Genomic DNA, 17,798 nt, shown 5'->3' on the forward strand with positions numbered 1-17,798 from the left:
GTCCCACTCTGCTGGCAAACTCCAAAAGATTTAAGACTCTTGGGGAGGGGATCCTAGAATTTTAGGAGAATTTAGAGATTTATCTCTTTCAAGGTCCCACAACCCTGAAAGGAAAATTAGTCCAGGCCACACAATAAGTTAGTTAGAATTAAGTTACTCTCTCCTTCGTGATGTCTCTTCCCATACTGGCATCCATATCCTTTTGCTTCTAGAATCAAACCTCTCATACCCCTATTTCATCAAATCTTTTTGCTCCCCACCTCAGGATTTCACTAGTCAGATGGTTTTTAACTTTTATCAGAAATGGTTGTGAGAATAACTATTAACACTAATAAGGAAACACTTGTTTATCAACATTTTATATGCTTTATTGAAAGTTGACAAGTGCAACGGTTAAATACAGTGACACCTTACAACTGTGTAGAGAACATGCACAGAAACATAATGCATAAACTACTATACAGGTAATATGCAGAAACTTCTACTGGGAAACCCATTTCATCAGCTAGAACTGATAAGTCTCAAGAGTATTCAACCAGCTCAATCGAAAGACATCAGTAAACAGGGATTTACTTCAAGATATTCAGCAGCTAGATTTCGATTACACAAAGTGACTAACTGTGCCAAATTCTTAAAATGTCTTTAGGTGTGGTTTCTTCTTGTAACATTTTTTTTTTTTTGTAGATCACTATATAAAAGACATCCCAACACCTTTTCAGACAGCCAAATGAAACAACTAAAGAATTTCATCTGTACAACCTAAATAGTAGTTACAGTCCTCTATGGTACAAAATAGTTACACTACATACACAAATATACAATAAGCAAAACAACCTTCATAGTAAGATAGCCTAGGTCCCAGCTGTCACCATTTAGTGACTAATAGTTTTGTGTCATCCACTGTTTCAGAAAGAGGCACGGGACTATTGTTTGTTTTATGGATTTTGTGACAGTCGTCAATCTATACGATGAACTACGTTTTCCCCTCATTTTGGGTGAAACTACGCAGCAGTCTTTATTTTCACCTCCCTTTCAAGTTCCGCATGGGGAGAGAGGAAAGTCCAGTGGTAGGCCACTGCTTCACAACCCCATTGGGCATGATACATGCAAGCAGGAGAGAAGGCTTGGAAGTGAGGGCAGGGAGAAGAGACGGGTGGAAAGGCACACAGCTCCTCAGCATGAATTAAACCACTTCTCACATCATCTGCCAAGCCGTATGAGGTCCCAGTACATCCATGCTTATTCTCTGATTAACCTTTAATTCACCCAACTAGGAAATTTCTTCAAGCCAAAAGCATATGAGTGTTTTAATACTGGAAGAAAAAAAAAAAAGAGATAATGGCATATGTCAGTCTCACATCTCTTTCACAGCGAGCAATGAAATGGGTGATGGTGGAGGTGGATTTCCCCCTAGAACATCTTCACGGGTGTGTTCAGTTCAGACAGCAGCAACCAGTTCTGCGGTGGCATGGGAGGCTATGCGGTTGGTCCTGAGCCCTGGGATGCTGGCTGGGCCGGGGGCTGTGTGGTCCCCTGTGGCTGTGTGGTGGCAGGTGGGGAGCCAGTCTGCAGCTGGGCCTGAAACTGGGCAAGCTGTTCAGGACTGGCCAGTGTCTTCAGCAGATTGTTTTCCTGCTCCAGCTGGGAATTTTTCTCTATGAGTTCTTTGATTTGCTCTTTGAGGACCTCCACTTCCTCTCTAACCGCATACATCAAATGGCTTTTCACCAGATCCTGAAAGGGAGAGGAAAAGAAAACGGTATGACTTAAAATTTCCCCAGAATCTGATTTTCTAAAGCTTTAGCTTACAGGGCGCAGCCTGACCATTAAGGCGTCTGGCCTGTAGTGTGCATCAAGAGGCTCTCGGGGAGATTTGCTGATCACAACACAACTGTACAATACTTAAATTTAATGTTAATGTGCAAGTGGGCAAGCTCTTTCAGAGTCTAGGCATCCTGTGCAGATGTTGGCCAGAAATGCAGGGAGCAGAGCTTCCCAGTGCTGATGCTAAGTGCACTGGGGCTCTGGATGCCTTGGCCAGGAGTCTGGCCGCGGCCAGACTGGACATCCCAGCCCCAAGCCCCTCCTTCCGCCCTCAGACCGCCTCTCTCTGCACCGGCTGCAGCCAGTTCCTACAGAACGTGTTGCCGCATTTCCCTCCCTCCTTGCAGCCGCCCCCTTCACTCTCCAGATTAAGCTGACATCACAGAAACCTGGGCGGCTGTGGCAGCCAATGAGAGCCCGAGTTATTTATAGCTCCGAATTAAAGGTTCGGAGTTTGCCTAGCAACAGCGGCAGAGGATCCCGTGAGAAGAGCTACAGGCGCTGCTCCAATAACAAAGAACGGCCAAGGCGGAAATCAAAAAAATCGGAGAAAACCGGGCACAGGCACAGCAGGCACAGAAGACCAAACTTTTCTCCCCTTCTACCTCATTGTGCTGCAGCCTGTGAAGCCGGGGACCGTGTGTGCGGTCGGGAAGGCCTGCTGCCACCAGGAATCCCACTTCCAGACCCCCTCCTCCTGGCTCCTGGAAGACCTGCGGGTTCCCAGTGAAGCCGCCGACAACCCATAATCACAGCTAAAAAGGTCACCTCCGCGGAAAAAAAAAAGCCGCGTCTGGTGAAGTGACATGGGCCCCTGAAAGGCGAACATCTAATATCCTGGGGCCCGATGGCTTCGTGCTGGCCGAATGAAGGCCACGCCGCGCTGGCTGCCAGATGCAGGAGCTCGGCGAGCAGCATGGGCGCAACGCTGCGCCCACCCCCAGATGTCAGGCTTCTGTAGGGCCCCCACGTCTAGTACAAATAATTTTTAGTCCGTACATACCATAGCTTGCTCGATTTTGTTGTCAATAGCTACCACACTTGCACCAGAGGAGCTGTAAAAGAGGGGGGAAAAATCGATAAATGGAATTTATCTTAAATATCCAATATATATATTTTTAAAAGGATTTTTCTAATTCTGTGACGCCGCCAGCATCAATTATTGAATATTATCCCTTAAGGCTCTGTAATAAATCAGTACTGTATCTAGAACACACTGCTTACTAACAAATATCCCAGGCATTTCCCTATTTCAGTGAACCACAAAATGCCAAATTACATAAGGTGGCTTAGAGCCTGTACTCTGTCCAGACCCACGAGAGGAAGGATATTCTGAACATTTCAAAGAGCAACATCCACATCAACGTAGTCTCTCTCTCGGCAATGGACAAAGGAATTTGCCTGGTTAGCTTTCACCTGCATTACAACTATCTCCCGAGTCCATTTAAAGAAACTATCCCGTTCGACATTTACCTATTGTCAAGTCTCACAGAGGCGTTCTCAGTCCCCAGCAAAGATGACAAGAAAGAAATTGAAAAATGTCTCAGTTGGTAAACTCCTAGATCCATCGCCACTGGTCTACACCATTGGGATTTCATGCAACTGCAGCCAAAAAAAACCCTCGCAGAAAAAGAGGGAGCACCCGCGGCCTCGCTTAAGCTAGAATTGAAAAAAAAAATCGAGCTTTCTGCAGCACCGGGGCAAAGGAGAAGTCAGCACCCCAACTGAAAGACTGGCTACTGGGGCTTGAGCTCCTGGGGAGACTCGACTCGGGCTTGGCGCTGCGCGTGGTCCTGCTCACTACCAGCCGGCGCCACTAGACACCGGAGCCCCGGGAGCCGGGAATATAAGCAGCGAGGAGCCACGCCATTGGCCGGCAGCGCGGATCGGCCCCACCCCTCCTGCCCGCTCCCGCCCGCCCCCACCCCGCTCCCGCTCTCCTCTCCCAGTGGGCTAGTCCAGGCCGCGCTCCCCCCCGCCTGCCATGTGGAGTGTGCAAGGCCTCCACAGGCTGGAGAGTAGGCCCTCGGCCTTCGGCAGAACTCGAGCGGGGCCCCCCGGGGGTGCGGGCCGGGCCGCACCGCACATGCTTACGTTCAGGGAGTGAGGCCCGGACCCGGAGCTGCTCGTCCCTGCCGCCGCCGATCCCAGAAAGCTTCCTATTTGCAACCGGACCCGGCCGAGCTACTGGGCATGCCCAGTTCCTCCACTCCCTAGCCGAGAGCGAGCCGAGCGCGCCAGTCTCGATTTCAATTATCTAGCTCCTACAGGCTGCACAAATGGGAGGATTTTATAGGCGGGCTTTTTCCTCTAAGGGTGGTCGTAATGGAACAGTGCTTTTAGAAAATAAGATAAAGCCACTTGAGTTTTAGAAAGAAAAATAGCATTTGTTTTTGAGATATACTACCTCTCCGCAAATAACAAAACAAGCCTAAACAAAAAACAAAACACCCTTACCTATTTTTAACTAGGCTTATATAATTGAGGTAAACAGGAATCCACCAGATGAAATCAGAGCTTCCTAAAATGCCCTTACAGCCATAAACTAAAATCTCTCATGACTACAAAACTAAACCCACAAGTTGAATCTGTTTCCAGTAACCCTAAGGCATTTTAAAAATTATTATTTAAGAACCAATTCTATAAATATTATATGGACCGAAATGTGAAGATGAATATTATAAAGTATGCAGATATGTCACCATGATGATTTTATATTTTAATTAATTTTTAAAAATTTATTATGTATATTGCATAGAGACAGAAATAAAGAGGGAGGGGGGATAGATGCAGAGAGACACCTGCAGCACTGCTTCACCATTCCCAAAGCTTTCCCCCTACTGGGGGTGGGGGCTCAAACCCAGACCCTTGAGCATTGTAACATGTACGCTCAACCAGGTGCACCATTGGCCCCTCACCATGCTTTTATCCTAAGCAAATCCCTTCTCCAAAGCCAAATCAACAAATGAGAATAAAACACAACCTGCCACATATTTTCCTTTTTAACTTTAACTTTTACCAGAGCTCTGCTCAGCTCTGGTTTATGATGGTTCAGGGGATTGAACCTCGAACGTGGAAGTATCAGGCACCACGCACAGGAGTTTCCTTGCATAACCATTATGCTATCTACCCCAGCCCCCACATAATATCCTTAATGAAAAAAATACAAGGATGCATCAATTGAGGTTAAAATGCAATACATTAAAACCTAAGACCTTAAAAATTTGCAAGATTATAAATACAACTCTAATAAAGCGGCAAATTTAACCTCTACAATACTGCCCTCTAATGGCATACTCTTATAATAAAAGACAGATGTTGAGATTTCTCTAACCCACAGGGAAGTTTTACTTCAAAATAATTTCAGCATAAAGTTTAACCATAGAACATAAAAACATTACCAGGTTCCAGATGCTAGCAGGATGCGACCAGACTTCCCTGGACAGACAACCCCATCAATGTGCCTTGGAGCTCCGCTTCCCCAGAGCCATTCCCCACTAGGGAAAGAATGACAGGGTGGGAGTATGGATCAACCTGTCAACGCCCATGTTCAGCAGGGAAGCAATTACAGAAGCCAGACCTTCAACCTTCTGCATCCCACAATGATCTTGGGTCCTACTCCCAGAGGGTTAAAGAGTAGGAAAACTATCAGGGGAGGGGTTGGTATACAGAGGTCTGGTGGTGGGAACTGTGCGAAGCTGTACCCGTTATCCTATGGTTTAGTCAATGTTTCCTTTTTATAAATAAAAATTTTTTTAAAAAGAGAAAAAGAACATACATGTATATATGCACACAAGTCTACATACACACGTCTACACACACACAAGTCTACACACACACACACACACACACACACACACACACCTTTTCTCAAGCAATACCCTTCAGTCTAGCAAATTTTAATTGCCACTGGATCTTTGAGCATCTTTCAAATTGACCCAAAGCTGTTACAGGAACATTTGGTTTTTTAAACTGCCCAAAGAGGTTAGGAACTAAAATCTGGCTAATCTGGTGTATCATGAAAGGGCAATTCTACTATATCAACTCATTTCTATTGTATGGTTCATATTACTGTCCAAATTTTAAGGTTTTGCTTTTAAACAACAACAACAAAATGCTAGCATTTTTATAATTAAAATTAAATATACATTATCTCAAAATACAAATTTGAATAAGTTCCAACTTTCAGTAAAAAATAATAGTAAAGCAGAAGATCAAAAATCACTTTGGAAAAAAATTTAAACACTCTGGAAACTATCATGTCTCTATGAATGCTAGACAGAACTATTTTTCCATATAGTCTGTATTTTGAAAACTAAAGTTATCACAACCTGTAAGATTAAACCATTACACACTTAAACTGAATGTCAGATGCACAGAAACAGTCACTAAAATAAAACACCTTAAGCTGGAAAAATAACTTAAATAAAGATTTAATGTCATATTTTTAAAGTGAACTTAAAATTTTCAGCTGCAGTTTAAAAAGATAATTGCATTAACTGAATTCTATGTTTATTTATGGCACTTGAACACCTGCAGAAATACTTCAGATGATCATTCACTGTACTAAGCTATAGATAATAATATAAGAAATAATAATATAAGAAATAATAGCCTGTATAACCCCATTTTCCCTACAGAGGAACACTGTGGTCATCTTTACCAATATGCTATCTTAAATAAAACTGCAAAATACATATTCACACATATAGCCTTCAACATTTGAATATGCCACTAAAAGGAATATCTAGGAATCCACTCATTTTCCTATCTTTCACATCAATGTCCAAATTCCTTTAAGATAGAATTTTTATATGAAACCTGTTTGAAAATAAAGGCAAAAACTGAGAAAACCCTGAGGGAGAAGCCTGTGGGTCAGAAATAACTTGATTATGCAAATATTAGGACTGCTTTCAAAGGTTCTTCTATTTGCAAGACAAAATAAAGAGTCTCTCCCCTAGCACTCAGCAAAGACTAGCTGATGAAACAAGGGAAACACTATCATGACTCCAGGAGAGACCAAAGACCTGAGGAGACGAGGTATATTTTAAGGCAGAGATGAAGTTTCACTCTAGTGGAGAATCTCGAGCTCAGGAAATAGCTTAGACATTTAAGATAAGGCGTAGTTTTATTTTTTATTTTCTTTTTATTTATTTATTTATTTGCCTCCAGGGTTATTGCTGGGATACTACGAATGCACTGTTCCTGGAGGCTATTTATTCCCTTTTGTTGCCCTTGTTATCGTTGTTGTTGTTGAATAGGACATACAGAAATAAGGAGAGGAACCTGAACTGGAATTGGCGTATTGCACCAAAGTAAAAGACTCAGGGGGATGGGGGGGTCCAAAAAGGATGACAGAGGACCTAGTGGGGGTTGTACTGTTATATGGAAAACTGGGAAATGTTATGCATGTACAAACTATTATATTTACTGTCAAATGTAAAACATTAATTCCCCAATAAACTAAAAAAAAGAAAAAGAAAAAAAGAAATCAAGAGAGGGGAAACAGAGAGGGGGAGAGCAAGATAGACACCTGCAGACCTGCTTCATCTGAAATAGTTTCCTGATTACGATTTACTTTTTCAAGGACCCCTTATTTCAGTTTATCAAAATTGTATGTTATTTCTAGTTTACTTTTGCAGAGCTATGAAAAATGTATTGGCCCCTTTTATAGATAAAGAAACTGACTCAAAGACTGTGGACAAAGCCAGAAACTAATGTGGCAAGTGGACAAGGTAGCCTGATTCCCAAGTTACTAGGCCTTGTCATAAGTGGACATGCCAAGTTCTTAGTAACAAGCTGTGTACTATGAGATTCTGATGGTACTGAGTACTCAGTATTGAACTAAGTCCTTGCCCTTATAAAACTACATGCAAGCAGGGTAAGAAATGTAAAAGGTCAAGCAAGCACATACATAATATGTGAGACAACGAACAGAACTGAGGAGATAGACTAGCAGATGGAAGCAGGGAGTGCAGTGTTAGAAAAGTTAAAATTTTAGATCAAATAGTCAAGGAAGGCCTCTCTGAAGAAGGGTTTGAGTAAAGAAAGGCCTGAGAAATATAGTCAAGAAATAGCTTTTCATTTAAAGTTTTTAAAATTATCTTTATTAATTAAATAGAGACAGATAGAAATTGAGAGGGAAGGGAATATAGAGAGGGAGAGAGACAGAGAGACACCTGCAACAGTGCTCTACCACTCGTGAAACTTTCCCCCTGTAGGTGGGGACTGGGGGCTCGAACCTGGACCCTTGTGCATTGTAACATGTGCACTCAACTAGGTGCATCACCACCCGGCCACAAGCAACAGCTTCTCAGACAAAAAAAGAACAGAATAAAGAAATACTCATCTAAATTAAGAATTCCAACAAAATCAAGCCATCTTAAAGCACAAAGGAAGGATATGCAGATGTGGCACATTGTTGAGAGATCAACCTTATTCTAGAATCTTCCAACCAAGAGCAAGCACTAGATATATCATGATAGTTCTTTTCTGAGTCTTGGTTTGGGTAATTTCATGAAGTCATGAGGATTACACACATAGAGGATTTATTTTCTTCCACTACAGAGCTGATTACATTTACCTCTGTGTAAATAAACTGAGCTAAACACACTAATCTACCTCAATTTATACCTATAAATTGCTACAAAGATAAGAGAATCCAGCTTTAAACAAACAAGAGTAGAGTTCATAGGGGCTGTGTCAATATTAACAGTTTTGGAAACTGGGGGAGAAAAAAAAAAGACGATAGTTAACCAAACTGAAACTTAAGCAAGCAGAAAAGAAAGAAAGCTGCTATCTGTTGAAGAGCCCAGTACTATCAACAATAGCCTTTTCAAAATGCAAGGCTCAAGCAAGATGAGAGAATGTATAAAGCACAGACCGTACCCCTAGCCCAATCTTATAAAGCTGATTAACTGAGCAAGGTCAATAATCTTGTAACATAATCAGCAAGCAGGGAGAAGTTAAAAAAAAAGCCTGGAGGAAACAGATTTTGTAGGGAAATGACACTTTATTATATAGAGATCTTAAGAGATTACAGAGTCAGGAGAAGGAATAAAAAAACATTCAGGGAAAAACAGTAAAATGAAAATTCCAAAAAGAGCTCTTGGCAATTGAAACACTGAAAAAATTATGAGAACACAAGAGAAAAATCACTAGAATAAGTAGTAAGTAAACAGTTACTAGGAGGAAATATCTCTAATGGGGGGAGGAGTAAAAACTAGGAAATAGTAGGCTGACATCTGAGTGATGTTTCAGAAACAGAACAAAGAATATGGAGGGGTGCAAAGTAGCATGAAATAATTCAAGAAAATTTCCTACAACTACTGATAATGCTTTGAACTACTGATAATGCCTTTATTAATTAAAAGAGCTATCTGGTACAATCTGTTGTGCTAAATACTTGTTTAAAATGCAAATGTATTCTAACACAATTTAAATGTTAGAGAACAATCTGAGCATAATGTGCATTTCACATTTTGCTCATGGCCATGTCTTCAAGAAATTGTAGGTGAATGCAGAACAATGCACCTAGCTCAACCAAGCCACCATGCACAAGTCACTGCTATTCTTTTGCAAGTGTGAATTTTTCTCTATTAAAGTTAGATATTCCATACAAACTAAACATCCCTCCCAAAGAGGTCTGATTCAAACATACAAGCAGGAAAACCTTTAGTTGCTGAGGTGAAACTGGAAATAGGTCATTACAATTTTTTTTTCAATTTTGATGAAATGTAAGGTGTTTGATCTAAGTCTATTGACACTGCTTTAAATTATTGGAAGGACTTGAATTACTAAATTATAAATATTTCATGGTGGGAATGGTATGGATTCAAACCTGTCAACATGTAATTCTGTAATATAAAAATAATGAAAAAATAAAGATTTTAAGGTCTCATTATGAAAAGTAAAGAAAGCTTTATGATCTATTTGCATTCACATAAAAATTATTTATTCATTTGAAAAAGAGAGGGAGGGAAGGAAGAGAAAGAACCAGAGTATCACTCTGACACATGTGATGCTGAGGACCAAACTTGGGACCTCAGACTTGAGAGTCCAACACTTAATACACAGTGAACCACCTCGCAGGCAACTAAAAACAGTTCATTTAAGACAACTCACTATTTTCTAATTTTTTTTTTTTTTTGCCTCCAGAGTTATTGCTGGGGCTCAGTGCCTGCACTACGAATCCACTTGCTCCTGGAGGCCATTTTTCCCATTTTGTTGCCCTTGTTGTATTTATTGTTGTCATAGCTGTTGTTGTTGGATAGGACAGAGAGAAATTGAGAGAGGAGGGGAAGACAGAGAAGAGGAGAGAAAGATAGATACCTGCAGATCTGCTTCACTGCTTGTGAAGTGACCTCCTGTAGGTGAGGAGTTGTGGGCTAGAACCAGGATCCTTACACTGGCCCTTGCGCTTTGCGCCATGTGTGATTAACCCACTGCACTACTGCCCAGCTCCCTTTTTTTTTTTTTAAAGTAAATTTTCTTTCTTAAAAAAATTTTTTTTATTATCTTTATTTGTTGGATAGAGACAGGCAGAAGTCAAGGGGAAAGGAGTGATAGGTAAGGAGACAGAGACCTGCAACCCTGCTTCACCACTTGCAAAGCTTTCCCCCTGCAGGTGGAGACCAGGAGCTCGAACCTGGGTCCTTGTGCACCGTAACATGTGAGCTCAACCAGGTGCACTACCACCCAACAACTCACTATTTTCTATCAAATTTGATCTTCCTGATGTTTCTTCCTACGGTCTAATGTCAGCAAAAATTCTCCCCATTCTCTCCATAACAAGATCCTATATGGCCTAAGAGAGCTAAGCCAAAATGATACTGATTTCTTTTTTTAATATTACCTAATGTGTCACTTCCAAAGACTCCTTAAATGTCTCTATGATGTTTTAGTAACTGAAGTCCAGATATGGATAACTTGTCCTTGCTTGTTGACCTACTTATCAACTTCCTGGACTTATGACCAGCTCTCTGATGACTCATTATTGTATTGTACAATATTAAAGCTTATTTAATTCCTCTATTTTTAATCACAGTATAATATTTAGTCCACTGCTGAACAGACATTTAAAACATTGCAAATGATGCAAAGGTGACAGTTAATCATCTAAAGATGGTTGACAGGGCCAGGGAGATAACATAATAGTTTTGCAATGAGACTCTTGTGACTGAGGCTCCCAAGTCCCAGGTTCCGTCTTTTGCACCACCATGAGCAACTATCAAACAAATATGGTTGGCATACCCAGTACTGAAACAGTGCATTATGCCAAAAAGCAGAAGCTCCTAGGTAACTGGCAAATTCATTTATTCACGAGGTTTCAAGTACAGAACCCAGTCACTACTGCGGATTACTACAATTGGAAGTTTAATTACTTCCCAATCAGAACTTTTTAATACAGCTGTTACAGGTATTTAAAGTACCCGATATACTTGCACATCAAAAGAAGATACACAGACTTTACAAAGAACCAAAATGTGATAAAAATGAAAAACTTAGGTGCCAGGGAGTGGAGCACCTGGCTGAGTGCACGTATTACCATGTTCAAGGATTCAGTTTCAAACCCCCATCCCCACCTGCAAAGGGAAAGCTTCAAGAGTGGTGAAGCAGGGCTGCAGGTGTCTCTCCCTCTCTATCTTCCCTTCCCTCTGGATTTCTCTCTGTCTCTATTCAATAAATTAAATAATAATGGGAGTCGGGCAGTAGTACAGCGGGTTAAGCGTAGGTAGCGCAAAGCGCAAGGACCAGCATAAGGATCCCGGTCAGAGCCCCTGGCTCCCCACCTGCAGGGGAGTCGCTTCACAGGCAGTGAAGCAGTTCTGCAGGTGTCTGTCTTTCTCTCCCCGTCTTCCTCTCCTCTCTCCCTTTCTCTCTGTCCTGTCCAACGACGACGACATCAATAACAACAACTACAACAATAAAACAAGGGCAACAAGAGGGAATAAATAAATAATTTTTTAAATTACCAATAAATAAATAACAACATTATAAAACTAAAGTAGAAGAAATAAGGAACAAGGAAGAAATTAATGCAAAGTAATGTTAGCTCCATAAAAATGATAACTTGTGCCCAGAAACACTTTAAACTCTTCCTCAATGAAAATTAAAACTTGTGGTCTGGAAAGTGGTGCAGTGGATAAAGCAATGAACTCTCAAGCATGAGATCCTGAGTTCAATCCCTGGCAGCACATGTACCAGAGTGTTCTTCCCCCCACCCCCCGTCCTCCTATTATTCTTCATGAATAAAGAAAATCTTAAAAGAAAATTCAAACTTCTGAATAAAGTATATAATGTATGAAAAGCATGTTATACCACTGCCAAGTAAGATTTTAGATGCAAACTGCACTGAGGAGCTTGAGAGATTTTTAAACATAACTTAAATCATGCCACTCCTTTCAGCAAAAGAGATCTACTTAATAACTTTAGCCTTCCCCCGACTAAGCCTAGTTCTGAAATAAAAACTCAAGTTGGGGTCAAGGAGATAACTCACTGTGTATCAGAGCACAGTACTTGTATGCCTGAGGTCTGAGATTTAATCCCCAGCCACCACCATATGCCACAGCGGAGTGGTACTCTGGTCTCATAAAAATAAATTAAATTTTAGAAAGACACCAAAGTACATAAAAATCAAAAAGAAGATAAAAAGTAACATTACTTGAAAAAGTGAGAAAAACATATCACTATAAGGAATAAAAGGGAAAATAAACATAAGAACAAAAGCATAAGTTGATTATAAAAATTATGCACAGCTCATAAGTTATGACATTTTAGCTAAAAAAAATCTATAGATATAATTGTGAAGTACAGTAATGACCTAACATCTATAAGTCAAATTCAGGTTACCTGTGCACTTAACCAGGAGTCCTACCTCCCAGCCTTCCAGCTGCTGTTTCTGTGACTTGGGATAGACTACAAATGAATGCAGATGGGTGAGAATTTTGTGAATGCTGAATTGAATTTGATTTATAGATGTTAGGTCATTACTGTACTTCACAATTATATCTATATACTTTTTAGCTAAAATGTTGTAATTTAGGAAGTTGTGCATAATTTTTATAATCAATTTATACTTTTGTCCTTTATGTTTACTTTCCCTTTTTCCTCTTCCATTCTCAATTTCTGTCTCTATTCAATAATAAATAAAAAAAATTTTAAATAAATACATATAGAGTATCAGTCTTCTAGAGTGTATTCTTCTTGGATTTATGCCCCAGTTTAGTCCCTTTTCACAGTGTACATTACTGCATTAAAGATGGAAGATGTAATGACTTGCATATACCATGTGTGGGTGTGTGATTATAGCCCTGAAGTTCTATGACTAATTTTAAGAAAATGGAAAATTTCAACTAGTGTGTTTTTTATCCAAAATTTTTCATAAAAATAAGAAATATATCTTCAGGCTACATTTAAAAGGAGAAAAATACTTAAAATTGAGAGCTAGCTGTTAATGGTTCTTTAACTTCTGGTAGAAAGTATAGGAGGATGTTAACACAGCTACGCTCTCAAATCTTATCTTTCAGGTGATCTCAAAGTTAATTTAGTTTCAGAGTGATCAGTTACACAACAACTGGCCCATGGCAACAGGGAGAGTTTTAGGCTATTTCCGTTTTTGGAATCTTGAAAAAGATTATTTTCATTTATAAACATATTAGTGCCTTGTCAGAAAGAAAATGCACCCATCTTAAACTTACAATTTAGGGAGATTTATTCACATGAAACTTCCATTTCTACTGCAAATTACATAAAGTTGTACTACCAAGGAGGACTGAGAAGGATCAAATGCCAGTGCTTTGATATCTATTTCAGGTGGAGTTAATTTAGGAGTCGCTTCCCCTAACATCTCTGGAGTGCTTATAAAAGTTTTCCATCGGCTGACCAAATAGCTCACCTGAATAGTTAATCTGCTTTACCACACTTGCAGCCCAGCATCAAGACCAGTCCCCAATGCACTGGAGGAAGCTTTGGTGCTAATGTATCTTTCCTTCTCTGCTTTTCTGGTGCTATCTGAAAAGCCCAGCCTGGACTAGAGTAAAGCCCAGGAGATAAGAAAAAAAAAAAAAAATCCATTACTCAGGGGTTGGGCAGTGGCACACCAGGTTAAGCGCACATAGTGCAAGGACCCAAGCAAGAATCCCAGTTTGAGCCCCTGGCTCCCCACCTGCTGGGGGATTGCTTCACAAGCAGTGTAACAGGTCTGGCACTGAGCCCAGCGATAACACTAGGGGCAAAAAAAAAAAAACAACATTACTCCAAGAGGGCTGAATGAAATAAAAAATGTTAAAAGGTAACAAAGAAAAGAAAATCCTTCATAAGTTGATTGATGGTTTACGCATAGTGTAAGACCTGCAGACACAGGAAAGTAGCTAGCAGGTAGATAAACACAAGGCTCTAAAACCAGAAATATTCTTAGAAACCATGTCCCCTTCCCTTCACAACAGAGCTCAACTTTTGTTCTATAAGGTTAAACTGACTCATTCTGAAATTTGGTCTAATAAATATTATGTTCATAATATCTTTTTAAGAAACTAGGGAAAAGGGGCCAGGTGGTGGCTCACCTGGTTAAGTGCACACACTTAACTCAGGTGCTCAAGGACCTGAGTTCAAGTCCCTGGTCCCCACCTGCAGGGGGAAAGTTTCATGAGTGGTGAAGCAGGTCTGCAGGTGTCTCTCTGTCTCTCTCCCTTTCTATCTTCCCTTCCCCCCTCAATTTCTCTGTCTCTATACAATAATAAATTTTTTAAAAAGTAGGAAAAATATAATAAGGGAAATTAATCTAGAAGAAAACTATAGCCCAGTCTTTCACCATAGGCTCACTGAACAACTATAGGCCTGGAAGTATATAGGAAAAAAGATCTCTGGCAAAAAGAAAACAAACATCAACAAATTAAAAAGGTTGCGATATCTCAGCACTGAAGACTTCACCTAATGCAGAACAAAGAAAGCAGAAGTGACATTGGAACAGAGCACTGCAGTAACCTCCAGTCAAGAAACACACAATCACCAGGGAAAATATTTGTGGTTGGGCACGTTTTATAATCAATATAATTTTATTCGTACAAATCATGTACCACTGAAAATAAAAAATATATAATAGATCTCTTACAGTTGTTCCAGAAGCAGTTACTTTTTTAGGTTTCTTTCTGAAATTCCTCATCATTTTAGGACCCTATTCCTTATGGTCTGAGGCTTATAAAGAATACAATTTAAGGCCCCATACAGTTTTCTAACTCCCCCAAGGAAGAGGCAGTATCTGCTTTCACTAGATTTTAATGAAAGTTGTCTCTTGACCTGATTCTGTACATATTGATGGGAAAATATAAAAGCAAACTGATATCAGGCATAGCTTTTAGACGCTCTGAGTCCATCCAAAGTCTGCTGGGGCTGGCCCTTATTCCCTCCACACCACCCTTATCTACCACTTTATCTTAATCGCAAACGGCTATTCAAATGACTCCTTGAGAAAGGATAAAGTAAGTCCTACTGTTTAAGAATTTAGGAAATCATGAATTGCAATTTAGAACATTCTTAATTAGAAAAATTTAAAATTGGGGGTCAAGCGGTAAGTGGGTTAAGTGCACATGGCGCGAAATGCAAGGACCAGCATAAGGATCCCGGTTCGAGCCTCCGGCTCCCCACCTGCAGGGGAGTCGCTTCACAGGCGGTGAAGCAGGTCTGCAGGTGTCTTTCTCTCCCCCTCCGTCCTCCCCACCTGTCTCCATTTCTCTGTCCTATCCAACAACAATGACATCAATAACAATAACCACGACAACGATAAAACAAGGGCAACAAAAGGGGGAAAAAAATAGCCTCCAGGAGCAGTGGATTCGTGGTGCAGGCAAGGAGACCCAGCAATAAGCCTGGAGACAAAAAAAAAAAGTTTCAAATTTAAGAGTTCTGCCATACAAAATGCTAACCACATAGATGAATGATTTTAGATAACAGATTTGTTGTACAGTAAGCAATCTATAATACAATTCTGCCACCTAGTGGTACCTACTCAAAAGTACATCACCACTGCACACTAAAACAAATTTGAGTTTTACAAATACGCTTAGTTAGAAAGTATATTAATCATCCCCCAATAAAGAAAATTTTTAAAAAGTATATTAATCAGGGCTGGGTGATGGCACACTCGGTTGAGCACACACACACAGTGCACAGGGATTGGGTTCAAGGCCCTGGATCCCACCTGGAGGGGGAGGAAATCTTCATAAGCATTGAAACAGTGCTGCAGATGTGTCTCTCCCTCCTCCTCCTCCTCTCCCTCTTTTCTTCCCCTTTCTCTATCCAAAATAAAGCCTAAAATTAAAATACAATATATTAATCAAGGTGACTGAACAAGTATTTTAAAACCTTACATGACAGAAGCCTGAAGGTAGCAGTAGTATTGCCTTCTACATGAGGCCCTGGGCTCTGTCCCTGGCCCTACTAGGGATTACCATGGGTGAAAAACTGGAGCTCCACAGGTGGGGAAGTGGTATTTTAGTCTCTTTCTCTGTATCTCTTGAAACAGAGAATCAAAAACCAGGTGGAACACCCTAAAATCCTTATTCTCACCTGCTCTATTCCTACTTCCCGGTCCCTATTTATTAAACATTTTGTCCTGTCTTATAACTTACTGCCTTTCAGACAGCAAGTTGCAGATGCTACCATGATTCCATCTTGACCTCCCTAGTCAGATGACTTCACCGATGTGTCCCGGACCCTCACCTCTCCAGAGCCCTTCCCCACTAGGGAAAGACAGAAACAGGCTGGGGGTTTGGATAAACCTACCAAAGCCCACATTCAGTAGCGAAGTGATTACAGAAGCCTGAATTCCTCCCCAAAAAAATTTTGGTCCATATTTCCAGAAGGGGAGAAATGTTAGGGAGGATGACCAGAAGGCCCTGAAACTTGATTTCATCAGGACCCAAAGAGGGAAGAGGGAAAAAGACATTTGGAAGTACTAAGTATAGGTGTGACTTAAGAGAAGGCAGGACCAAAATGGGCAGAAATAGACAGATATAGATAAGATTTAGATATCTAGACAGGTATTTATAGAAATATTATCAACCCATAGCTGTGACCTTGGGAGAACCACCAGTTTCCAATGGAGGGAATGGAGACACAGAACTCTAGTAGTGGTACGCTATGGAATTGTGCCTGTTATTTTGTAAGTACCATTGAAAATAATAATTTAAAAAGTTGGATGGGACAATAGCCAAAGATTGGAAGCAGCCTAGATTCCCATCAACAGGCAACTGTCTAAAGAAGTTATGACATACATATTCCATAATTACTCTGCAATCAAACAGATGACATTGTGTCCTTTAAGATAAAATGGTTGGAACTGGAGGTAATTATGCTTAGCAAATTAAGTAAAGAGATGAAAAACAACTACCAGATGGTTTCACTCACTTGGATGTAAAAAAATAAAAAAAGAGTAAAAAGCAAGCTAACTGTTTCTAAGACTTGTGGGAACTGTGATGGCTATCTTTGGGAGGTGGGAAGGTGGCGATATAGAGCTTTGGTGGTGGGTGCAGTGTAGAACTAGACACTGTAATCTTACAGTGTTGCAACATACTATTAACAAAACAACAAAACTGGGTGGGAGAAGCCACTCAGAGCATCTGTGTGAAGCTCTGGGATTTGTTTCTAAGAAATACTGTTTACAAAGGGAAAATAAGGTATTTAAGATAAAATCATAAATGTATTGAATCATCAGTTACTTAGGGAAGTAAGATCACAGTGAATTTCTTCAAACGGAAGATGTAGAAAGGCAATTGTGAGCACTCAAAATTCTCCAAAAGGGGGGGGGATCACATTTCCTATCTGGTAGTTAAATAAGCACCATGTTAAATGGAACTGCAAAAATTTGATGGTCAGTAGACATCATTGTTTAGTCAATTTAAACTATTATGTATGAAAAATCTCTATAATGCCTCTTCTAAATATATTTTCATTTAATTAGTTTAATTTTAAACTTC

The 17,798-nt window shown here is 40.4% G+C and overlaps 1 protein-coding gene across 5 annotated transcripts in view; it reads right to left on the bottom strand.

Moving 5' to 3' along the window:
• Positions 1–346: 346 nt before the first annotated feature.
• TSC22D1 (TSC22 domain family member 1) overlaps positions 347–17,798 on the bottom strand; it is an 88,151-nt gene continuing 70,699 nt past the window's right edge. For 3 of the 5 annotated variants that reach the window (XM_060194800.1, XM_060194799.1, XM_060194804.1), the window contains 2 exons: positions 2,828–2,879; positions 347–1,734 (listed from right to left, as the gene is read on the bottom strand). In XM_060194800.1, the coding sequence (XP_060050783.1) occupies positions 1,477–1,734; positions 2,828–2,879 (310 nt within the window). In that variant the 3' untranslated portion in view covers positions 347–1,476. Of the gene's footprint in view, positions 1,735–2,827; positions 2,880–3,297; positions 3,750–3,918; positions 4,024–17,798 lie in introns of those variants that run through there. The other 2 variants (XM_016189775.2, XM_007526612.3) reach the window with 2 other exon arrangements.

Source organism: Erinaceus europaeus, chromosome 7, assembly GCF_950295315.1.
Source record: "Erinaceus europaeus chromosome 7, mEriEur2.1, whole genome shotgun sequence".
NCBI classification, from domain to species: domain Eukaryota; kingdom Metazoa; phylum Chordata; class Mammalia; order Eulipotyphla; family Erinaceidae; genus Erinaceus; species Erinaceus europaeus.